Source organism: Arvicola amphibius, chromosome X (genome assembly GCF_903992535.2).
Source record: "Arvicola amphibius chromosome X, mArvAmp1.2, whole genome shotgun sequence".
Lineage (NCBI taxonomy): Eukaryota > Metazoa > Chordata > Mammalia > Rodentia > Cricetidae > Arvicola > Arvicola amphibius.
Genome location: NC_052065.1, coordinates 43641671 through 43668492, shown reverse-complemented (window position 1 = coordinate 43668492; position 26822 = coordinate 43641671). Strand labels below are relative to the sequence as shown.

Sequence of the window (26822 nt, the reverse complement as noted above, 5' to 3'; positions counted from 1 at the left end):
TAGATAAGTATATAAAAGTGCATGCACCCACCCAGATAAGCATACAAGCACACAGACATATATAACATTTTTCCAAGTTACACAAGCTTCACTTTGTTAGGGGGCACAAGGACTTCTCTGGAGTTATGCAAGTCAAGACAGTGGAATGGCAAATTCAGAAGCACTGTCACAGGCTATAACCAATTCATAAATAAGCTAATGATTCATTCCCTATGCCATAAGACTCCTTCAGAGTATTTTTAGGTCACTTCATTAGTACCAGAGAGGGGATGGACTTTAAAACTCACTATCTATTTTATGTGAGTCTTCTGACTGTTCTGAAACTCTTTTCTGCAAAACTGAAGCTCCCAAGAGACATAAATGTAATCAGAGTTGTTCGTTCAAAGAAAGAAAGACACACACACACACACACAGAGAGAGAGAGAGAGAGAGAGAGAGAGAGAGAGAGAGAGAGAGAGAGAGAGAGAGAGAGAGAGAAAGAAATAGTGGAAACCGCCTGAATAGGAGCAGACACGTTTTTAGATGCCTTTTTTCCATGTGCAGAAAAAAAACCCCAATCTTTTGCAAAAGCAGCTACATAAAATTGTTCACATCTAGCATTTTCCTCCCAGTTGCAGGTGGAACCTTAATGCTCCTCTTACTTGGATCAACTAAATTCCAATTTGGCAGCTCTTTTAAGTTGTAAAGCAGTCACTGTCTAAGAAACAACTCTTTCTGACTTTCCTTGGGATACAGGCTTTGGGAAATGCAAATCAGAACTATGTTTATATAGGCTCCTCAATTAGAAGCTTTAAATCAAGTCATATGAGCAAGAAAAACTGCCCTAATAAAATTGTCCATTAAAATGCCATACATTTTGATTTGGAAGTTACATTTCTATTTTGCAAATGGAAAAAATCAATTGTTCCCAGTCAATGTTGAAGGGGCTGGTAAATTTTCTGTTTTTCTTTTCTAAGCAGGATAGCAGAGGTGAAAGAAAACTATCTTAATATTGTGGATATACTGTTTTGCAAATCAGAGTAAATCTGTGCTAACTGTGTCAGCTATGGAATAAAGAGTGTCATTTGGGATTCCATAGCTTAATTATGCTGATAAAGCAGTTTTATAAATCAAGCTAGGCGAAATGGATAGTCCTTTGAGAACAGTGAACTAGAAGCCATAAAATATGTCTTCAGGACTTGATTACTTATCTTCGAGCCATATGTCATTATGAATATGTCACTCACATCATCTTGAGTCTCTGCTTGCCCAAGTCCAAATGGAAAAGGAAATAGTTACCCTATTCTCCGACATGATAACATTATTTTTCAAATCAAAAGCAGGGAGTACGCTCAAGGAGCTAATGAGACATGAGATCTGCAATTGAGGGTGATAGAAAACCCAGGCCATTGAATTCACAGCTGTAGAAGGGTGAAACGTGTTTATTTCTGAAAACTCCTTATACACTAAGTAGTGCTACACAAATCTAATTATAATTATTACAGATATAATTATCATTTTATTCGTATCTTCTCAGCTGGTGATGACTAAATAATTGGGGGTGGGGCAGGACAATAGTAACCTCATTCTAGGCAGGAGTTAAGAGACAAAGCAAACACTTAGATACCTGTCCAACAGTATGTATGGGAAACTTAGACCAAGGACCGTGGTCACGTGCCAGATGAAATCAAGATCTGCACTTCCTTTCTGCTTTGACTCATGGGAGTAGTAGCAAAACTAAAGGTGAGAATAGAGGCAAGGAAGCCTACGTGCTTAGGGCCTTGCTAAAAGACAGTTTACTTCACCAAAATGTGCTGAGAAAAGCATTAGGACACACGCCCACCGCAAAAGGAATACAGCCATTCAGAATCCTGCCATTTCTATTCTAAGCACATCCTCAGAAGGGAATATTTAATGGAATGCAGAAGCCTATCAAAACAAATGGACAATGGGCAAACATGTACAATATTTCTTCCTCTTGAGCAAATGGAAGAAAGAGGAACAAGAAGCTTTAGGCAGTGTTCCTAAGTCGATCCTTGCAGCTGTAATTCTTTGCAGTGCAGGAAGCCTTGGAGCACACGAAGCGTGTGGTCTAGCATTAAGCTATGCCCCTCACGTTGCCACCGCTTACTAATAACAGTACTTTTCAGCCTTTTCACCTTAACTAGAATTTAACTAATTCTTTTAATTAGGGAACTGCTAGAGACTCACACCAACACCAGACCCATCACACCCAAAATCTAAGCCCTTATTTTAACACTTGAAGCTTCTTGACAGTAATGGGCATAAAACCCTAAGCCATGCATAACTCTAATTTTCAAAATTCGACAAATTTTTAACATTCAAGTGGATACCATGCTGGAACATGGGTTCCCAAGCCTGAGCAACAGATAAGATACACTAGACCCTTCTAGAACTTCAAGAATGTGAGAAAAAAGTACTGTTGGTTACACATCAGTAATGAAGGAAAAAAAAACCTGAAAACTCTTATCAAATCATGTAGCTTGCCAACATCATTAAAAAAGTGGAAATAATCGCTTGACTTTCTGAAGCTTAGTGATTCTCTATGCCTATTACCTTATTTTTATCTGTGCCCTCTGAGTATACTACTATTATTCTATTATTTTGTGGAATTGATAGTATCATTAATGCAAAAAAAAATCTCATGTTATAATTTGGGAGGAAACTATGGGGGACCACTTAAAGATTGTATTGTATTCATAATTAAAGCACCAAAAAAGGTAGACTAAGATGGACTTTGTTGCTTTCCTGAAACAGGGTTTCTTTGTGTAGCTCTGGCTCTCCTGGAACGTGCTCTGAAGGCCAGGCTGGCCTCTAACTCAGGAATCCACCTGCCTCTGCCTCCAGAGCCCTGGGATTAAAGGTGTGCACCACAACTGGACTCCTAAAGTATTCTGAAGTGACATATAGCATGCAGGAAGGGGGAGCTTTTGAAATACTTCCCGAAAATTTCAGTGATGAATTTATCAAGTGAAATGTCAACTTTGAGAAAAGGAGAATTTTTAATCATTTCATTGCACTGCATATGTGTATGCACACACAAATGATATATTAATATTTCATAAGAAATTGCAGAGTATATATATTACCAATGAACACCTGATTTATAAATGTCTTTAGGAGTCACACAGAGCTTTATAACAATCATTCCATCCCATTTGTAAAAATGCTGATAGAAACCTGAAATCTACTTCATGGATGAAGTATACAACTATAAGAAATCATGATGAATATACTGTCTCTAAAATGAAGCAGATTTGATTTGAGATTCTTTGTTATTTTATATTTCAATAGAACCACTACTATTTTCCACTATTAGTCTATTATTAACATAAATAATCATAGAGAAATGCTAAAAAAAACAGAAAAACCTAATGTCAAGTTATTCTTACTTATTTCTTCCTAGTGAAAATACAAGATAGTGTTTTTACAAAATAGTTGAATAAAAATTTTCTGAAATTCCAAATTCCAATGTCTCAGTTACTGTGAACATTTAAATTATTACTTTTATCATTTTTTTTCTTTACTGAGACAGGGTTTCTCTCTGTAGTTTTGGAGCCTGTCCTGGAACCAGGCTGGCCTCGAACTCACAGAGATTCACCTGCCTCCGCCTCCTGAGTCCTGAGATTAAAGGCATGTGCCACTACCACCCAACAAATTATTACCTTTTTAAAGATTATTTTTATTTTATTTGTAAGAATGTTTTGCCTCCACTTTACGGTTGGCAAGAGACTTGGCTCTAGAGAGGTTCCCAGGAGTCCACGGGGATGTCCCCAGCTAGGTCCTTGTGCAGTAGAGGAGAGGGTGCCTGAACTGGTCTTGTCCCATAGCTACACTGATGAATATCTTGAATATCATCATAGAACCTTCGTCTGGCAATGGATGGAGATAAAGACAGAGACCCACATTGGAGCACTGGACTGAGCTCCCAAGGTCCAAATGAGGAGCAGAAGGAGGGAGATGAGCAAGAAATCAGGACCACAAGGGGTTGGTCCACCCACTGAGACAGTGTGCCTGATCTAATGGGAGCTCACCAAATCCAGCTAGTCTGGGGCTGAACGAGCATGTGATCAAACTGGACTCTGACTGTGGCTGACAATGGGGACTGACTGAGAAGCCATTGACAAGGACGCTGGGATTTGTCTCTACTGCATGTACTGGCTTTTTGGGATCCTAGTCTGTTTGGATGCATACCTTCTTAAGCCTGGATATAGGGGGGAGGACCTTGGATTTCCCACAGGGCAGGGTACCCTGTCCTCTCTTAGGACTGGAAGGGGAGGGAGGGTGAGTGGGGGAGCAGGAGGGAAATGGGAGGAGGGGAGAAAGTGGAAATTTTGAATGGTATTATTTATAAAGCAATAAAAATTTAAAAAAGGAATATTTTGCCTCTGTGTATGTCTACCACATGTGTGCAGTGCCCTTAGAAGCCAGAAAAGGGTTTAGGATTCCTGGAAGTGGAGTTACAGAAGACATGAAGCTGCTTTATGGGTACTGAGCACCGAGCCTAGGTCCGCAGCCAGAGCAACCACTATTCTTAATTGCTGAGTGATCTCTCCAGCCTTTTATGTACTTACTATAACTATTTTGAATGTATGAGAGTCTGACAGTATTTTCCCTTGTGTCTAGGAAATTTGGGTCTCTATGTATAGCCTAAAAAGAGGGAAAATATCTATATTTCTAGCATTTGATAAAAGGCCATGTCAAAAAAGCCACTTTCTATTTATTAAGAGTAAAATAAAATTAATCTTTTTACATTTCCTTTAAATTAAGGAAAATTAGTACTGGGTAGGATAAGGCTATAATTCAATGGTAGAAAAATTCCCTAGTATGTACAAGGCCCTTGACAAAATCTCCAGTACCCCACAAATAATGCTGGTCTTATGTTCTCTAACACTGATTTTTTTTTAATTTTTTTTTTGTGTGTGTGCATGCGTGAGTGAGTGTAAGTGTGTATGTGTGTGTATGTGCATGCATGGGCATGTGTGGGGGTGCTAAAGCATGTGTATATGCATGTACTCAGGGTGGAATACATCTCCTCAGTTATGCTAGGTAAGTAATTACTTTAATTACTTTATTGCTGAGCTGTATCCTGTTATTGTTAAAATGTTTAAGCTGGCTTTTTGTGTGTGATTGGATGGATATATTTAGAGCCTAAAAATATACGATACAATCCTCTTGAGCTTATTTACTTGACTAATCCTGCAAGAATCCGCTATTCAAACCAAAATTACCTATATGTTAGTATGTGTAGTGTTTCTATAGGTTGTGTGTGAATATTGAACATGTGTGTACATGTATGTATAATATAAATAGTTGTTTCTGCTTTTCTATTATGGATTTTCATTGTCTATGGAATTGTAGCTAGAGGGACACTAAAGAATAAAATGGTGTCATCAATGAAGCAGTTTTAGCTAACTGTCTAAATAATATATGTTCATTGTAGAAAAACAAGAGGAAAGAACAAAAAAGAAAATCCCTAGTAACTATTGACTAGAGGTGTCTAACACTAATATCTCGAGTAACATTTTACCTGTCATCATTTAATGCTCATGTGCTCATTTCCAGTCCTTACAAATGTTTTTCATTTCTGATATCATGCTGCTTAGGTCTGAAGTAAGGGAAATAGTCTTTTAATGGCGATACAGGGTACATGGATGTATGTTGAACCTTCTTGGGATTCTGAACAATGAGAAAATGGAAACTTCCTTAAAAGTGGGTGTATTTGGGGACATGTAACACTGCATGTGTATGGAGAATCACTGGAAGATGTTTGGAATTAGGGTACAGAAGGGTAAAGACAGTTTTGGCATTTTCACGATATCACTGCAGACATGTAGTTCAGGCTGCTCGGGAGGGAAGGTTAGATGTGGTCTAAAACATGTGGCACAGCAGTCTACACAAGCACTTGTCCTCTCAGGACTGGACTTCATCTGGAGACTCAAAGCAATAACTGAGAACTAGAGGGATAGCTCTTGAAGAAGGAAAAATATAAGCCAATAAGACAGACATTATAATATGTGAGAAGGGGAGGGGCAATATTGGCATTAAGTATATAACACACCACCAGTGCCAAAGGCAGAAACCATCGAAATTGATAATTCCATGGGTAAAAGGAATACCTGAAGTCTAGAAATTTATCTTATCATTTTCAGAAACACCATGATTTGTTCAAAAAGTTTTATTCATGTAATCTGTCCTTATGTACAACTGTAAATCTGTATGTATTTATAAGAGGTGCATACTAACTAATATGGCCATATTTTACTAAGAGAATAATAGCAATGAGATCAGGGAATTCACTAACATAACACCGTGGTCAATTGCTAATACAGTCCCAAATGTTTGTGCACTCCTGATTACTCCGTCTCTGAGCCTGAATTCAACGTTTTAAGAAATGTTGAATGTTAATTCCATCCACCATGCAGGTAAACTGCTGGTGTGTCCCATGAGTATGATATAGATGTGTAGGCCTTCAATAAATGGAAGATATTATTTGACGCGTAATCATTCAGATAAAGTGATGGTTGACTGTAAAAGAGACGTCTTGAAAGTACTAACTCTAAAAGCTGAAAAACAAATATCAACACTTAGTTCATTTGTAAGATTTTGTTATTAGGCTCGAAAGAAACAATTTCACAGGCATTTAGAATTGAATACAGAGTTATAGAGCTGCATTCTATTATATGCAAATCATGCCTCAATAAAGTTGATTTAAGAAAAGAGAAACTTTACAATACATAAACTGCAAAATCAAATGCAAGTATAAAATGGCATTGCCTTCCAAAGAGGAATAATTAGCCCAAGGTCAAAAGTCAAACTAAATATAAAATATAGATTTATCAGCTATTCAAGCTACTGAGAAAATATTAATATAAAATGCATATATTTTTATTATATCTTATCTATATTAGTCACATAAATACATAAATATCTATATTTATATTTATATTAGTCAACCATGCATGTAATATCTCATTACAGAATAAAATTATAGAAAAGAATATATAATGAAATGTAAATATGGCTACCATATGTTACTTTTACATAAAAAGGTTTTTAATACTGAATCACTCACAGAAAAATAGAGAAGTGTGTTTATATGTGTTTGGGGTAGGGGGGATCAAACCAAAGGCTTCACAGATAATATGAATATGGTCTACTACTAAGCTACATGTCCAGTCCAATAAACTTGTTTTTAACTTTTTAAAGCTAGCTTAGTAAATACTAATTAATTCTAAGGAGTAATTTATAAATTACTTGTTTTTTTTAAAAGTTTATCCACATTTTTAAACTTGGAAAATATGTTAATTCTATATTTATATATATTTATATTTTAATATATGTGTTTATAATTATTCTATAATTAATATGTTAATTCTATAATTGTTTTTCAATTATAATATTACAACTAAAGATCATGGTAACTCGAGTAGTGTTGTATGTGGGCCCTCTAAATTACACGTGATGTGACATTCAAGTTCTCTACATGTGGCACAAACAGTCCAACATAATAATTTGAAACCATTATGGGCCTGAAAATGTAGTACTTAAAGATTAACTGATCTTAATTTTATTTATTTACTTTAAATTTATACACATAACTACACTGACATGACATAATATTACTTTAAATGTTTTAGATATATCTGGCTGATATTTGTTCTGTTTTTTTTTATTTGCATTTTCCAGACTTCTTGGAAGAAATTCTTATCACATATTTTTTTAAAAAAATTATTTTTTTTGAGATAAGACACTTAGTAGTTCTAGATAGCCTGAATCTAACTATGTAGACCAGGCTGGCTTTTATTCCAGAGATCTGCCTGCCTTAGAGTGTGTTAGAGACTCTGTGTCTTCGAGAGTTCTTGAAATGTGTGTATTATCAAGCCCAGCAAAATGCATTTTTAAAGGTTGTTCTGTGGTTGATGGTATCTCATTTATTTCTTAATGCTTCTAGACCTGCAATTCATCATCCAGTGAGAACTATGGCAGACATTGCATAGGTGGGATTTCCATCCCACCCCCAAAACACTCACACACACACACACACACACACACACACACACACCTCACATTCATATACACAGTTTATATGTAAAAAAACATATATGAAAGCTCTGATTCCCATGGGTTTTATCACATTAACTTCATTTTGCACTTTGTAGGTGTTTTGTTTCCTTGCTTTGTTTACTAAGACAAGGGGTTTCACTGTGTAGTCTTCAGTGACCTGGAAAGAACTATATAGACCAGGCTGGCCTCCAACTCACAGACACCTGCCAGCTTCTGCCTCTCAAGTGCTGGGATTAAAGTTGTGCACTAATCACCATACACAGTGACCACATTAACTTAAGTCTTCAGCATTACTAGTTTATAATTTCAAATAAAAGCAGACCTGGAAGTAAAGAATGCATGTTTCTTAAGTCAAACAAAATGATAACTAAAAATCTAGCCACATCAGAGAATTCAGTTCAGATTAATCCCTACAAAGTCAAACAGAAAGAATAAGCCATCAAGTAGTAGAGAGTGGTATCATTTCTATATTGTTATGCTGTATATCTGGCTGAAGAGATGGCTCAACATTTAAGAGCACTGGGTGACCTTTCAGAAGACCCTGTTTTGATTCCCAGCACCCAACTTGATGGCTCACAAATGTCTGCAACTCCAGTTCCAGAGGATCAGACATCCTTTTCTGTGCTGTTCAGGTAGCATGCACACACATGCTGCAGAGAGACACATTCAGGCAAAATGCTCACACATTCAAAATAAATAGTAATGAAAAATCGCTTAAAAATACAAAGTATGAAGGTTTAAATTCATAAATTTAGAACCTGTCAGACTTTCAAATAAAAATCCAATAAACCAACGTAGAGAAGTTATTAAAAAGATCACAGTGATGACCTGATAAGCCGTAGGCATTGTGAGCACTGGAAAGGGGGCAGAAACCACTTTACATAACATCTGTACCTTAGCAAAAGCTATCACTGCTGTTTCAAGAGGAAGAAATCGACAGAAGTAACTTGAAACAGTTTTCTTGATGGTAAAAATGTCATAAATTGCAAGTGCTTTTCCATTCTCCTCGGCTGCAAACAAAACGACTATTGACCTTTAGGTCTACTGAATTTGAAAGAATCAGTGATACTGTAAAGTTATTTTTGAAGATGAGAGTGTCTGCTAGCCAGCTACGACTAGAACGGTGCAGCTGCTTAACCCCCAAGCAATCTCCTGATATGTTTACACAACAAACAGCTTGCATGCTACACAGTACCCTTAAAGTAAACTGCCATTTAACCTGAAGGAAACGTGGCCCTCCACATCCTTACCTAAAGACTGGTAGAGCTCCGTCATTTTGGGATGGTCCCAGCAAGTTGTTTGGGTCTCGTGGCTAAAACAGAAAATATAAAGAGAGACTTTAGAATCTACAATGTGCAAGAGCAAAAGGAAGACAAATGGTTCTATGTCACATTGCTACTTCCAAGGACTTGCAGAGTACTTCGGAACATCTTGCGTGCAGAAAGGCTCCTTTGTTTTCAAAGGGAAAGAGCAATACTAACATGATTAGTTCTAGAATCTGTTTCTTTTTCACACCCACACATTGAATGCACTACTGTTTTTGACAAATTTGACATTGACCTTGTTATATAATAGGTCAGGATTGCCTCATTTCTCCGACCGTGAACACACAGAAAGGAAAATGACAATTGTCACTCAGCCCCGTCAGTTTCATCATTACAAATCACCTAATTTCCTCTTTGTTTCCTTGGCCCTCGTTCCATTACTCTTTCTTTTCCATGGTCAGAGCTCATATTGGTGACGACTGTATTCCATTTCGCCTTAAAGCACATCCAGCACCAAGCTAATATATCCATCCCATCATTCTCCCTCCTTCCCCTTACTTTTAAAATGCCTTCAAACTCAGCACTCCACAGACCACCTCGCTTCCTCCTAGATCTACTTAGACCTCAATGAAGCATTCACACTTCTCCATTTCTTAAAGTGTGGTTGCCTGCTAGGAGCTCCTGCCACAAAGGGAACAAAACACCATTGTTTCTCTTTCAATTACATGAACAAACCCAGGAGAGATAACTACATATACTTTACCTTACTTTGGCCCATCTACATGAATCACCATAGGATCGTATTTCCTGTTTTCAGAGATTACATGGTAAGCTCTGATAGACTAAAATGCAGCTTGGAACAATTATTTCAGCATTCATACGCCGAGCCTCTTTATAATCTTTTAATGGGAAATGTGGGGACCAGAAAGGAAAGGAAGGGATTAGATCTGGGCATGTCAAGGGGATCAGAAAGTACAGCGGCCCCCACACAAAAGGAGGAGCTTGGGGAAGCAATAATGTCAAATAACCTCAGTAGAGGTTTTGAACTTTGGGCTTTCCAGCCCAGAGGTGGTGTAATTTGAGGCAAGTGGACTCACCTGGCAAAGAGGCAAAGGATTAACTGACATTGAGAACCGGCACATCTGAATACAGGCAATTTGCTACCATGTGGTCCCCGAGTTACCATTCTTTACAATAGAAGATGTGGAAGCTTAAGAGTGATCCTTCCCAGAGAGCAGAAACTATATCTGCTTAAAAAGAAGCCAAAAGCGAGAAACACTTCAAGTAGTTTGATAAATATAATCATAAATATCTTAAAGACATATGGAAATTGCCCAAACAGCACAACCTCAAAGAACATCCTCCCTCTGAGATCTACAGTTCAGTCATTGAGCTGTGAAGGTACTAGAATCAATTCGCAAGAAAATGTTCACTTGTGAATGGCTCTCACTGCCTTCCAAGTATGTCCATTTTTGTTTCCCTGTTCTGCAGAGAAAATTCACACGTGAAGTGTGTCAATCAGGGCTATCAGCTGATGGCATCTAACAGAGTGACATGGGAGTCGTGGAGAGTCAAAAGAGCAAGGGAGACGGCAGACACTTTAGGAAGGTTTGGGAAAGCCCATGACCATGCTGGTTTATGATGTCGAGAAGGAGTGGGCGGGACTGGTACTTTATATGCACAGCACAAGGAGGCTGCAGCTTGCAGCTTGATGGAAAAAGTGTTGCTTGTTCTCGAGTGATTTGTAGCTCAAAAGTGACTGTGTCTCCCAGTTCCATAGACAAGGGCTCCATCCTGAATTCCAGCTTCTTCCCCTTCCAAAGCCCACAGAGATGTAAACACTAGTGAGAGAAAAGGGGGAAAGATGGAAATGTCCACACAGATGAACCTTACCAGACACACGGTGCAATAAAATGTCCCATTTCCAGGACATTGGGTCGGCTATGACATCTTTAATGGACCTGCAGGAAACTGTCTGGCTAAGTTGATAAACCTGACCAGGCACGGACACACAACCACTCTGAAAAGCAACCATTTGAAACTGATTTCACATAAGAGAAACAGGGCAATGAAATAAACTTGGAGCAAATGGAGTTCGTAAAGGAATGAGAACTGTGCTGAGCTTCCAGCAGAACTCCAAAGAGAGAGAGTTCTAACAGGAGCTGATGTATCTATCCTCCATGCCCCACGTCCGGACGACGAATAAACCAAACAAGACAGGGAGCAAGCTCGTGATATCAACACACCTACATGCCTAGTCTTTTAATGACAGTCATAGGGCAGGCTAAAAATTATGAAAAGGGTGTTAGAAATTATATTTTACTGCATCAGTGCTCAACAAAATCGGAATTCCCCTTGAGAGAAGATGGTAGACCCATCCCACCCTTCCTGATTTCTCCGGTAGGTACTATTCTCCCACCTACCTGAGATTCCAGAGTACTGGAATAAAATAGCTAACAGAACTCCTCATATAACTCCCCAAATCAACCTTTTAATCTTCCTCCCCATCAACAAACAAACCTTTCCTTTTCAAGCAACACAAAGGAACTAGAAAAGCAGATGTAGATTTCACCTGTGCAGTCTTAGCTTCACTTCAACTGCAAGGCAGCACTCAGAGAAGGAAATGAGAAGGAAAGAGGAATAAGGGGTACAATCAGTCCTCAAAACCAGAAAGATAATCACTTCACCATTTAACACTAATATGTTCAGCAACATCGCTGAGTGAACATCAAATTGAGGGATAAGAACCAAATATTCACTTCTATCCACGTGAGAATTTTGTATCTGGGGTGAAAAGCCCTATAGGGACACAGTGAATCTTCCCTCAAAAGACAGGAAGACAATGGTCAGCACACATCTGCCTCGCTCAGGTCTAAACTCTGAATTGAAGGACACACTAATTTGGGGTGGGTAGAGGTAATCAGTTTGGATTTTACAGTTTGTTACTCTGTGACTGTCTTTAAAAAAAAACAACAGAAAATTCTCACCTTCTTCAAGATCGGTAACTCACATTTACCTGGAATATACAGATGTATAGTAAAATACGGCCTTCTCTTTACACATCAGGAAAACACTGCCCATATATATATATATATATATATATATATATATATATATATATATATATATATATATATACCATTTCCAACAAAAGAGGATATTCTGAAACCTGTTCCCAAGTTATTGAGTACATCTTTGTTCAGCCTTCCTGAGAACAAGGGTGTTCAATATAGACCACAAGTCTTTCTGGACATTCTGACACTGACAACACCCACAACCCTGCAAACGTTCCTGAAATCTTTGAAACCTGCTATTGATTTGGGCCCCACAGATTCCAAACCCACACGTCAGCTACACCTCTCTGAGCAATCCCCGACCTGCCAACCCCCAGCCTACGTGTACAAACCACAAAGAATCTCTCGTTTCCTTTTATTTGACTCTGTGATAAAAATTAAAATATTAAATCACTGGCTATGACAAAAGATCCTAGCAACACCTACTTGTCAATAATCAGAAATGAAAGCATTACTCTACTAAGCATAGGGTTGACCTAATTTCCTACCGAAGAATTTACATTTTCCTTCACCTTTTTTAGTTTCAAGTAGTGTGCAAGGTTATTACAACCGCCTTGGAGCTGTTACTGCTGTCGGTGCTAAAATAGTCAGACTTATTGGAATTGCTTTTGTAGTTTCTTAAAAACAAACATTAGACACATAAAAGTAACGAATATCTAAGGCATTCCTGAGGAAATGGCAGTCGTCTAATTAAAGTAAGATTTCTTTTGCAACCACTGTTATTTGGTACTGAAAATATTCTATATTCTTTCCACTATTTCCCAGGGATGAACTAATCACTATGCACCATTGTAAAAAAAAGTAGCCTTCTCTTGTGTTTTGAGGAGGATTAGGGTTGGCTTCATATATAATCTGGAGCACACTGACACACACACACACACACACACACACACACACACACACACACGGAGAGGGAGGGAGGGAGAGAGGGAGGGAGGGAGAGAGAGAGAGAGAGAGAGAGGGAGGGAGGGAGGGAGGGAGGGAGGGAGGGAGGGAGGGAGGGAGAGATTTTCCCCCTTTAATCTGGAGACCAGCCTCTTTCTAGAGGAACCTTGGCATTTGCATGTTGAATTGTTGAACTTGGCTAGTTGGCTGGAATACTGGCAGGGTAGGGTGGGATGGGAAATATATTTAGAAGTTTCTGCTACTGTGGGGAAGGGACTTCAGTGGCTATGCGTCAATCTGAGCATCAGAAATACTATTCTGGTTCCCATTTCTTGTTCTCAGAGATATTTAACATTTTATTCTGCTTGGTTCAACTCAGGGCAAAGATGATGGCCTTGGTGGCTGTTCCAGCTGTTACTTGTCCTCCCAGTTCTATTTGCTTTTCAGGGTTTACCTCCCACCCACCCTCAACTTTGGCCAAGGCAATTTCACTTCAGGGTCGTGTCCAGTGCAAGATCAAACAATGACAACGGAAAACAATTCCACGGTGCTCAAGGGTCAGAAACCTTTCATATAACTGTGTTGTCTCATTTGCTCTTTTCGCTTCTTTAGGAGCAAGGGTATCCTCCCTGGAAGGTTTAGAACAAGGAAATAAAAATATCTAGGCAAAAAGATGATAGGGTGACAAGGACAGACAGGGGGAGTAAGCTCAGGGACAAGGAAGAGCATATTGGTCGAGGAAAAAAAAGAAGGTAGATTTCACTTAAAGACTTTAGTTTGTTACTTACACCAGAGGATGGATTTTTCCTTGATATTAAATCATTTTATAATAACACTAAGCTCCTTTAGACAATTAAACCCCTTCAATTTAAGTTTCAAACTTAACTTCAAATTTAATTGAGATAAGCATCGTCTTGCCCTTTCCATTGTGATAAGATTAAGAGTGACAAACTTTGCTTATAGACACCCTGGAGAAGCAGAAAAGTCTCCACTCTGAAATGAAATGACTCCACTCTGAACCTCAACAGAAGTCCAAGAAATAAACAAAATTATAATAGTAATCAAATAAAAACCCCAACCCCTCAAGCTTCTCTCTTTCTTCTCTCGGTCAATCCCTTGACTTTCTAGGCTTTAATTGTTCTTGTTTTCTTTATTTCTCCAAGTCCTGAAGCATGGAATAAGCACAGGAGAAAACACAGCCAGGGAAATGTCAGTTGGAATCCTCGGAAGAAATCAGGCAGAAAGTTGACCTTTTGGCACTTAGCAGTGCAATGCAAGGTAGAACCGCGTGCGCCCCTTCCTCCTGCCAGGTCCAAAGGCGATTTGGGGGAACAGCCCGCCTAGTTCATGTCCACACCGGCAGCTCCGGAAAGGAGCAAAAAGCTCCCCGGGCCGGATCCCCACGGGAGGAGCGGTCTGTCCCTCTCTGGGCAAAGGGAGAAATCCGCTTTAGCTCTCCGAGCCTGTCCCAGCAGCCAGGAAGGAGCTGAGTAGCGAACGCTGGCGCCGGAGTGGAAGCCTGGGGGACGCACCTGCAGAGGCTCCCAGGACTGGTGGGAAAGCTGCCCCGATGTCTGGGTCTAGCCTACACCAGCCACCACCAGCCACCACCGCCTCTGGTCCAAGTTTTGCCTTCTCCTGGCAGCAGCTCGTGCCACAAGTGCACGAATTGAGGGGACCGGAGGGGGTCGGGGGCAACGAACCACTTACCCTTTGAGCTGTTCCCTCATGGTTGTAAGGGTTTCACAGGCAGACAGGGGCGGGAGCTTAGCGTGGAGGAGTAAGCTTGTCCAAGCCGCCGGGCTCCCCGAAAGTCGAGCGCCGCCGCCCAGGCTCGCAGCCGAAAGCACTGCGGAGGAGCCGGGCTGGCTGGCGGGCTGGCGGGCGGGCCGGACGGGGAGGGGAGGTGGGGGGAGCTGTGTGCAGACGGGGCGGGGCCGCGCAGGGCTCCGCCCCCACCTAAGGACCTGGGAACCTGGACAGCCAGGGACTGTGAGCGCTTTCAAAACAGAATAGAAAAAGAGAGAAAGAAAAGAAACTAAAAAGGATATAAACAAAGACCGAAAGGAGTTAAAGGTAGACCCAGGAACCTGAAAGCCACACGTCCTCTTGCCAACATCCCCTTAAAAATCCTCTGGCAAGACAACTTGTTGCCTAAATAAATGACCTAGGTGCAAATGACCTCATCGCAGATAATTAGTGTGTGGGCTTGGAGTTTTCCTTTTAGAAAATGAAAGAAAAAATAATTATCACATGAGAAAGTATTCACCTCACTCCTCCACCCCTTCATCAGTAGAAAATTAAAGGGATGGGGCAGGAAAACATGAAATCCAAACCTATCCTACTGAATTATTTGTTTAAAATGAGATGGGGTCTCTCACATAGTTCTCACTGTCTGGGAATTCACTTTGTAGACCATGCTGGCCCGGAACACACAGAGAGCCGCCTGCTTCTTTCTCCTTAGTGCTAGTATTAAAGGTGTGTATTACAATGCCTGGCTACACTGGATTCTTAAGAAACGTTTATGTTGGTGATGTAGCATTGGTTCTCAAAATGTACTTCTAGGACTAACAGTTCCACCATCATCTACAGAGTTAGAAATGGAAGAAAAAAAAAAAACCCAGGGCCCCTACCTGGATCTACCAAATCAAACACTGAGCACACTAAAGTTGGAGAGGCACCGATACAGATTCACAGGACAGTACCACCAGTGGTTTGTCTTGAAGTATTAGGAAAAATCTGGAAGGATCGCTTTTCCAGTATAGCACTGGATTGGAAAAGACATTAGGCTTGATGGCCCAGTGTGACTCGTATCAGAAGCTGCAATAGGAAGAAGGTACAGTTTAACTACACACAACTGTTTTGAGCTTGGAAACATTCCCAACAAAAGAAAGCCTTCATTAGCACAAGAATTTTCCACAATCTCCATATCTCCATAGTTTAGACTCGGAGGAGTTGCTCTGTGTTTTCATTGTTTCTCTTTGTTCCTTTCTTGGCCTTTTTCTTTTTATCTTTCAACCATTTGTTTTTCACTTCTTCTGGTGAATTCATCTACTTAAGCCCACACTTTAAATATATTCTTTTTTGTTATTTTAAAAATCTTCTTTTCTCCCTCTCTACATTTTTACTTAGATTGTTTGAACTGAAAGGACTGGCAGCATCAATTTCTGCGTATTGGTATGCCACAGCACAGCAAGGAGGCAGAAAGGAAAAATGAAATTTGAGGTTTCTTTATTACCTTTGACAAAGCCGATAAAAATATTGACGTTATCACTAAAACTATGTGCCTGTAGGTAAGATTGGTGTTGCTATTTTAAAACAAACATGGTACTTCTGGCATTTCCCTTCAAAGACTAGGGCTGCCTTTGCAGTATTGTAGCAATTGTGAGCTAATGAGCTGAAGAGGTGCTGCTGGTGTGGCCAGGGGAGGGCATACTCAGACTTATTTTGGGGTGAGGGTGTCCCTAAGCCTAAAAGTAGATTCCAGGTCTGCCTCTATTTTTCTCTGGAGTGGAGGGATTAGTTGCCTTTGATGAGAAAGTAGTAGCTTTTGCGGTAAATCATTGAGAGTAATCGTTATGTCAATGCTGGATATCACTTAAATATTGTTTACTGGAAAGAGAAGATACAAACAGCACAGCACGGACACTTGTAAATATTAGAAATCAATCGACTAAAGACCTGCAACCCCTGTGTGATGAGGCTCCCTGTCAGTCCTTTTTCTTTGTTTTTTTTTTTTTTTTTTTTGGTGTCTGGTAGCTGGTTTTACATTTTAGTGAACTACTCAATATTCAGGAATTCTGCTGTTTCTCTAAACTATAAATGTGAAAATCTATTTTCCCACTATCCAATTAGAGAACTACTAAGAATGAATTGTCAGGGAAAAGAAAAAGAATGGAAAACAGAATCACTATTCAGAATTTTTAAAAATTTGACAGATGGCAATTCTCAAAAATATAGCATTAAGTCCTTTTTTAGACTTGAGTTATAAGCACTTAAGGACTGGTTCCAAATCTTGATATCATTTTAGAAAATCCTGAAAGTATTATTAAGGAATGACATGGGTATCACACTAACTGTTTTGTTGTTGATTTCAGCCATATTAGGAGTTTTGATTAATAAGTAAAGGTATTTTTTTAAAGCACAGAGTTGCCTGATCTTCATTCTATGTGTAAATTACATAGCGATATTAGATATATGTGTGTGTGCGTGTGCGCATGCATGTGTGTCCATATGGTTTATTTAGAGTAATTGTTTTACATTATTCTTAATTTTGTGTGGCATGGGGAATTGAACCCATAATTGCCACTAAGCTATGTCACAATTTTTCCTTATTATTATCACCGTTATTATTGTTGTTTTGTTTTGATTTGAACCACAGACCAGAAAAGGATGCAAAGTTCTGCCTTGAGAAAAAAAATCAAGTTGAAAACCTGACTATAGGTCCTGCCATGAATGAGCTCTTTGCCTCGCCATCCTAACCAGAACATGGTGGTGCAAGAGCTGGAATTAGCAAGCCTGTTTCTAAGAGTTACGAGATTGGCTATGCTGCTGCGCTGCCACAGACAGAGCCTCTCTTATCATGAAAAACGTCTGTGTTTTCTTTAGTGTGCTCACAAGCAAGCTCACTGATAGATGAGAGCAAAGGCAAGTGAACCTGGTAGAAATATCAACAAGAAGGGAATGAGACACGAAGGGGTCAAGAAGGTCATTCAGCAAACATTCCCATAGCTAAATAACATTCGTCTTTGGATTGCTTAAACTTTGCTTGCACCTTCGAAAACCTAGTTCTATAGCCTAAGAGACTGGGCTTATTCCCCTATTCCGTGTTCTCTGCTCTGCTCTGTGCCCCTAGGGAGCTGAACCTCTGGGGAATCAGGCTCTCTTGCCCTTTGATTTCCGCTCACTTTCAACCAGTGGGAGGCAGTGATGAAAGGCCCGCGGAAGAAGATGAAAGGGAAGAGAGCAAGTGATAGCTAGGTATTTATTTCTCCAGCTCCCTCCTGCTGACCTCTGGCCTGGAAGTATCTAAGTTCTTTGACTTGCAGCCTCATTGGGCAATCTTTCTCTTCAGGCCCAGCATTACGCAGGCGCCCCAAGCCGTTCCTTCCCTTTGTGCCCTTGCACAATTTTACCATTCCTTGTTGTATGCCCACCTTGCCCAAATCTTTGAAATAGTTTTTTCATTATACTGTCTTCAGGTACCCACGTCGAGTGTACCGTGTTTCTATTTGAATGCTTCCCAGCCCAAAGCACCTTCTAGAGCGATGGAGTGGACACTGAGGGTCAGGTAGACAGCAAAAACACAGTTTTACCCCCGGGGTGAAAAAGCAGACTAAACAGTCACTGGACAATTGTTTATATAAAGCTCCTATTAGGCCCACAAAAAGTCACATCAAAATCAAATTGATAATAGAAATAGGTGCAAAGGAAAACAAACTCGATTCTAAGAGCTTTGGTGGTTTACTTGCCTTCAGGAGGGAATGGCAACACAGAAGTTACAAAAAGAAAAAAAAAGTCAGGACTGCTGGAAAAACCTCGAGTTGATCTGCACTTGAAAGGTGTGGGGACCTTCTGAAAGAGGGAGGAGTGTGGCTACAAATGTGGCTTTCTCACTCCAGTGTTGCTGTGATGACTAGATCAGAAGACAAACTGGAGGTAGACCAGCAGGTACAAGGTTACTGCAGTATAAGGGGGATCTGAGGGAACCGTGCTAGTGAGGAATAAGAAATTCTAATATAGTCGACAGTAAAAGATCCCTGACTGACTAGATGTGCACACAGAGAAGAAAGGAGGAAGATAGCAGTCCTACACTCACCAGCCTCACAGGAGGAATATTCCCCCACACCACCAACATGATATTCTTCCTTTCTAATTTAACTGGTCCTGGGCATTGGTATTTTTAAAGCTCTCCCGGAGAATCTAACATATAACCAGGGTTCTATTGCTGTAAAGAGACACCATGGTAATGGTAACTCTTACAATAGGAAGCATTTCCTTGGGCTGGCTTACAGCTCCAGAGGTCTAGTCCATTATCAACATGGCAGAAGCAGACAGCATGGCAGAATGCAGGCACATTTGTTGCTGGAGAAGTAGGTGAGAGGTATGTCCTGATGTGCTGGCCAAAACTCTAAGCTTGGAAAGAGCATTTGAAACCTCAAGCCCACCCCCCACTGATCCCCTTCCTCCAAACAATGCCACCCCTCCTAACTATTCTACTCCTCAATTAGTACCACTCCCTCATGACTAAGCATTCAGATATATGAGCCTCTGGGTGCCATTGTTATTCATACCACCACAGGCTTCCTATCCCAGGGTGGATGCAAAACTGGATGGATAACAGTCACCAAACAAGAAATGTTACAGCAGACTAGAGGGGGGCATGACAGATGATAAGTTACATATCTCCCACCACGAGGTAAATAAAGATAGATGTATGGTGTAAAGAGTAAATGTACCTTGGAGTTAGTTGCTGACCCTTTCAATTTGGGGCTTAGATGGATAATCATTTGGATTGGAGTTACACTTTGAAAATATCAGTATTTTTGGAATATTAGGTTTAGACATAACCATTTGGTGGCAAGTGTGAAGGGCCAAGTACAGAAGCCAGGCTTCTCGAATATTCGACAAGTACATCTTAAGTTTTTTATTAAACTTTCTAGGCTACTTGTAATTTATTTTCAATGTTACTCCAATGTTAGCAGTGTAAAGCTGATTGGTAGAATAAGAAAATGACAACGAATGGGTTTACAGGACAGTCACCAGGAAGGTGGCCCTAAGGAACATCACCAGTCCCTAAGAGTCAGCTTGCTCTAGGAGTCCTTGTGTGAATTTTATTTGCTGCAGCCGACGTTAAATCTGATCTGTATCATTTTGTAAAAACCCATTCAGAGGATAGGTATTGCTTCAAGTAAGTAATGCATATCTTATAGTAAAATGTCAACACTTGTATAACCAGTAAACACACAAGATCTTCTCCATGTTTCTCTTCGCACAGTGTAAGCTCTAGCCAGAGACCATGAATCAGACTTCTAACAAATGCTTACAATAACGGTGAATCACTGCCACTTAGGGCAAATACGATGGCATACTAATTAAAATACGTCTAACAATGCCTCTAGATCATTGTTAAACCATCAGCAGCAACTCTGCAAGCTCTTCTTTCAGACCCAGAGCACATCACCCTCCCACAAAAGCTGATTTTTCTCCCCCAGGCTTTTTCTTTGCAGGGAGGCAGAATAAGCCAGGCCGCAGAAAGTTTTCTGAGGTGGTTGCCAGCTACACCAGAGATTTCACCAGACAGGTTCTAGATAAAGTCGAACTCTCCTTCAAATGCAAGCAGTTTTCACTTAATACGATTTCTCAAAGCTTCACAGAGCCACCGATATCAAGCTGAACATCTAAAAAGATGTGAAGTTTAGCATCTTCACTAAAATAGAGGCACACTTCATTAACCTCAGAGGCCGGTAGTCGCTTAGTGGGAAAGAATCGGCGTGCCTATTAGCCTGAAAGCTATAGCACTACCAGGCTTATATGAACTACATCACCTGCTAAAAATGGAGAACTGATTAAGGTGGTTCAAGTATATCTGCTACAACATTTTTGGTCCACCTTAACAGCTCAGAGCTGTAACTATTTGTCTGCCTTTCCCAAGCTGATTGTGCCAAATAGCAGGAATTTCAAAACTAGGCAGAAATTCTGACACTCTGCATAATCTCTCTTCCTCTTCAGCTACAAATAAGGCTTTGTATTCGATTAGACGCACAGCAGGTGAAAACCCCAATTAGTGAATTCATTCTGGGACCTCTCTACCTTCCTCCCACACACAACCAGACTTTAGAAAAACAATAGGGGTTGTGATAGTCTTTTCTCAAATCATAAATTAACCCTTAGATCTACCCGATGAAGAAGAATTATTGCAAAAGGTTGATTAGTTTTTTCTTCTTGACTTCACAGTTGGGGTTAGAGACAATTTTGCTTTACCAGAATTGACTGCTTTTTTCCACAAATGTGCTCAGATTTTCAGATCAATCCAGAAATTGCAGGTTTTTTTCTTCCTTACTGAAAACTCACAGTGCCAATATTATCTAAAGAATGATTGATGAATAGTCTGCTACAAGAGAGAATTACTTTTAAGCTAGATTCTTATTGTGGTATATTTGCGATGAGAACTATTAAATTTTAGCGTAAGCAGTAGTACACTTTGGCCTAAGGAAGTACACAAAATCTATATGTCATACTTTGTAAATATTTATTTGTCAAAAAAAAATCGTCATTGAGCAAGGAGAGAGGTTTTGTTTGAACATGCAAAAATTGACGCAGCTTTAGCTTTTAGAGTGATTTACTTATACTTTGTCAATTGCTTTTTTGGGAAATAATTCACGACCCAGTTTTATTTATGAGCAGATGATTTAAAGAGAACAGCTTTATCGTTTCTAATTGTTTTAGCACCATGACTGTTCTTCAACCAAGTCTTGGGACTTATTATCCACAAGAAAATACCGCGCATATATCAAATAGCAATCCAGCTTTTACAAACACTCATCTGTTGCTCTCAGTGGCTCATTTCATTCCGAGGCTTCTTAATTAAAATGCAAAGTTCTCCGTACATGCCTTCCTATATTACCCTTTTCTGAAAATTCTTGAATTTCATAGAAAATGTTAAATGACCATCTAAGCATTATTAATACTTATGATTTGGTTCTTGAGATTGGGCAAACAAAGGAATTGCCAGTCAATTAAGTGAACAACAAAGTCATCTTAAATTGAAACAGATAAGGGAAATGTAATATTCTAATAGTACAGATGAAGACACAATGTTTTTCCTTTAAGATGCATATCTCCAAGCGTTATGTCTTATCAATAGCAGCTTTCTTAATGCATAGCAAGTGTAGCTGCTTTTGATGTCATATGCATTAAGATGCAGAGCAGAGACCAGGCCAAATTTGCCCTCTCGGAGCTACCCACTCAACACTTGCTAGGTGAGTAATTTAACCACTTAGGGGACGTTTGTTAGCTGCTCTGTAAAAACACGGATGCTATTGAACAGGAACAGAGTATGGGTCAAAATCACACAATGACTCTGAAAGGGGTGGGAAGCCTGGGGACTACTGCGTTAATAGAAAGTGGCCTGTTGCACAGACGTGACTCCTCGGAAGCCAATCTGCTATGTTCAAGCCTACTGCTTCAAAAAAAAAAAAAAAAAAATATGACGGGCCTGCTCCAAGTGCCCCTCAATCCTTCCTCCTCAGTTGTTTACAAAAAAAAAAAAAAGCCTGCCTTCCTTGTTTGTTTGCTTGTGGTGTCATTGCGGTTTGGATATGACAAAAAAAAAACTAGGTGTGGTGATGCATACCTATAATCCCATTTACTCTAGAGAGGTGGAAGCAGCCAAACTATCAGTTCACGGCCAGCTTGGTCTAAAAAGTCAGCCTCTGTTTGAACATAGAACACCACAGAATAAAAATAGATTCAGTGTCCTCAATTTAGCTTTTCGTCTTAGATTGTGAGAGGGAGGCAAATGAGAGGCCCAAGTGTCTCAGGCCCTCCTCTCAGCAGTCTACAGAAGGACGGTTTCTTGTTTTGTTTTGTCTTAGTAGGCCTGCCAGTTCTCGGGAGGGAGGCCGAGACAGGAGAACTGTGAGCTTGGGGAAATCCTGAGCTAGTCAGTGAACTCAAGGTCATCCTGCAATATCTAATGAGACCTTGTCTGAGGCAAGTACCCTCCAGGACAAGGTAGAGCGAGTAAGGAGACAGTTCCTTACAAGACAAATTCATAGCCACAGCCTAAAATATGCAGAAAGTTTTACAATATTTGCTATTGGGTTTTTTTTTTGGTATAAGTGTTCAATCATGAATATTATTTACACATGTTTTAAGAAAAAGGTGTATCCTGGTTCGTGTTTTCAGATAGCTGGATTCTGAGAGAGACAGTGAATACTGATTTGGGAGATATCGGTGGGAGAAAAGGCGGTCTTTGATGGAGGCCTCTTGGTGGCAGGTGTTTTTTAATTTTTTTTAAAAATTATTCTTTCCTCATATATTTCATCCGACAGAACTTTCCCCTCCCTCCTTTCCACTTAGTCCCCTCCCTGCTTGCCTGCCCCCCACCCCACCCCGTCCGCACCCACTCCTCCTCCATTCCCTTCAGAATGTGGCAGACCTCCTAGGAATAACAACCAAATATACATCAAGTTACAAAAAGATTAGGCACCTCCCCTCTTATTAAGGCTGGACAAGGCAACCTAGTAGGAAGAAAGGGTCCCAAAGGCAGGAGAAAGAGTCAAAGACAGAGCTGCTCCCATGGAGTCCCACAAGAACACCGAGTTACACAACTGTAACTTGCAAGGGGCCTGGGTCAGTTCCATGCAGCTCCCTGATGGGCGGTTCAGAGTCTGTGAGCATCTAGGAGTCCTGGTTAGTTGATTCTGTGGTCCATGTTCTCGTGGTGTCCTTGGCCCCTCTGGCTCCTACAATCCTTCCTCCCCATATTTAGCAGGATTCCTAGAGCTCCACCTAATGTTTGGCTGTGGGTCTCTGCATCCGTTTCTCTTGGTTGCGGGATGAAGCCTCCCTGATGACGATTATGCTAGGTTCTTGTCTATGCGTATAGCAGAGTATTATTAGGAAACATTTCCTTTTTGAATTTGCCAGTTGTGATTGGTTCTATGGTCGGTCTCTAGGCTATCTGGCCTCTGGGTCCTGACCCCCCCTGGCAGTGCCAGGACTGAGTCCTCACTGTCTGAGTCTCAAATTTGTACCAGTCATTGGTTGGGGTGGCAGGTTTTGAAAGGACTGCCTATGGGAGGAATTCCACAGACAATCAGACAACAATGAAAAAGGAAATGGATAGATTACAGGTTCAGTTCAGTAGTAGAGCTCTTGCCCAGCACCTATGACGTCCTGTGTCCTTTTCCTACCACGGAATTTTTTTTTTTTGTGTGTGTGTGTGTGTGTGTGTGTGTGTAAAACAACTTTCCCTGTTAATCATATATCAGTGGCTGAATCTTGTACTCAAACACTGACTCATTTGTCAGAATTTTTTAAAAATTAGCATTGATTTGCTTTTATGTTTGCCTGTGTACAAGCCATAGTAGAAATGTGATGGTCGAATTACAGCCAGCAGGAGAACGTTCTCTCCTTCTACCATGGGTTCAGGATGTAACTCAATTCATCAGGCCAAAGCAAGTGACTTTACCTGTTACCAGCACAGGAAAAAAAATTTAAATACAGAAAGAAAATATGACTGCTATGAATTTTTATTTTTCCACCATTTCTAAGAAAATATTTAAAGAGCTCACCCCCAGAGTAAATTTCTCTGTTAAATATCTTCCAATGGGAATTTCTTTAAATGGTGGCAATAATGGTATATTTACAGAATACATGTAATGTATCTTCTTTGATTGTTCAAACTCTTCTTGTTGTTCTTTAGTGTTTGTGTAAGCTAGGGGTACTAGAAACCTGGTGTTGAAATATAAAAAAAATGATTCTATAATGTTATCAGATTCTTTTACTATGGGGATTCAATGGAAATAAGGTCTTATCTTTAGCAAGTTTACAATCTACTTGGGGGAAGGGGTGGGATAAAGATACATATGACCAAACATAATATCAGTGAAATTAAGATAATTTCAGAAATTAAGAAGAAAATCGAAAACAAAGTTAAAAGGGAAAAATGATCACTTTGACCTCTTGAAGATCACGCACTAGCCTATGGTTGGAGTTGGCAGGCTGACTCAGTGGACAAAGCACTTCCTACCAAGCCTGATGATTTCAGTTCTCTCCCCAAAACCCATGATAGAAAGACAAATCAACTTCGAACCCTTTCTTCTAATGTCCACAAGCACATACACAATAACAACAATAGTAATACTAATAATAAAAAAAACAGGTATTTTATTAGTGCATAAAGAGCTAAGCAAGTGGGGGAGGCTGTAGGGATGGTTCAGTGCTGAGGAGCACCTGCTGCTCTTGCAGAGGACTAAGGTTCAGTTCCCAGCTCTAACATAGTGGCTTACAGTTATCTGTAACTCCAGTTTCAAGGGATCTGCCAGCCTCTTCCAGCCTCCAAGTGTTTCAGAAATGCACACAATGCACTTCTGTACATGCAGGCAATGCACCCACATGTGTAAATAAATAAATCTTTTCGTAAAATTAAAGGAAACCTCTTAAGCTGATTCTCCAAGCTAATAACTCACATTAATAATTTGGAAGGCATGGATTTTCATAACATACTGCTGGGCTTTAATATTAGTTTATGTTTTTTAGAAACTCAAAAATTATTGGGAAATATTAAACTTTATGACTTGAGAAAACTAGTTGACAGAATATACTAATAGTTCCCATTAGGATACCAAATCATTTTGTGTGTCTGAGAGAGCGAGCTGAGATCTCACTCTGACAGTCTTGATTTGAATCTGAAGACTCCTCCTAAGGGCTGGCACTAGTGCATGCCATTTTATCCAGATTTTCCATCATGGTCTTGAGTTGAGACCAAGAACACCTTACTACAGAAATCTAGGTCTTCATGGTTTGACCTAATGATATTTTTAGAAGGTAGCTGACAAAGAATGGAAGCTTCTTCTTATATGATACACATAGAAGAGACTGGTAGGACTTGTATAGGTAGAATGTCGTCTTCTTCCAATAGGATTAAATCGTGGGTGAGAAGAGATCTTGATGAAAAAATGAATAGGGGCTGGAGAGATAGCGCAGAACTTTAGAGCACTTGATGCTCTTACAGAAGACCTATGCTCTATTCCTAGCACCCACACTATGGCTCATAACTGTATGCAACCTCAATTTCATTGGATCCGATGACTTGTTCTGACTTCTGTGGGCACCAGGCACACATGATAATGCACATACATATGTGCAGGGAAAACGTTCCTGTACATGAAATAAAATAAATACATCTAAAATAATTTAAAAAGGAAACAGGTTAAAATGAAAACGTGTGCGCAGCAGACTATTCCAGCAGATCCAGTTAAGAGAGGATGAAGGGGCAGGGTGCTGGAGAGATGGCTCAGTGGTTAAGAGCACTGGCTACTCTTGTAGAGGACTCAGTTCAATCCTCAGCACCCACATGACAGCCCAGAGCTGCCTGTAACTTCAGTTCCAGGGAATCTGATGCCCTTTGCTGACATCTACAGAGACCGGGCAGACCTATGGTGTGCAAACATACATGCATATAACAAATCCATACAATATTCATATTAATATAATAAAACTAAAATATCTTTAAAAGAAAGAAAGATGAAATCCTGAACTAAGTGTTTTGAATTAAAAATTGGTAGAAAGGTGTACTACGAAACAGGTAATATAATTAAATAACTGCTACATTTCAACTGATTGGATATGTGATAATGGAAAGAGAAAAGTCTAGGAAATTTTTTTTTCTTGAGACTGGATCTTACTGTAACTCAGGCTGTCCTTAAATTCACTGTGTCACCTGGGCTGACCTTGAAGTCACGACAATACTTCAACCTCAGACTCCCCAGTGCTGGGATTATGACAAGAGTTATTATACCTA

At 40.0% G+C, this 26822-nt stretch overlaps 1 protein-coding gene across 1 annotated transcript in view; it reads right to left on the bottom strand.

The window, feature by feature from the left end:
- Dmd (dystrophin) overlaps window positions 1–26822 on the bottom strand; it is a 1847711-nt gene that overhangs the window by 131367 nt on the left and 1689522 nt on the right. Inside the window, 1 exon segment of the mRNA XM_038316167.1 lies at window positions 9318–9379. Within this exon segment, the coding sequence (XP_038172095.1) occupies window positions 9318–9379 (62 nt within the window).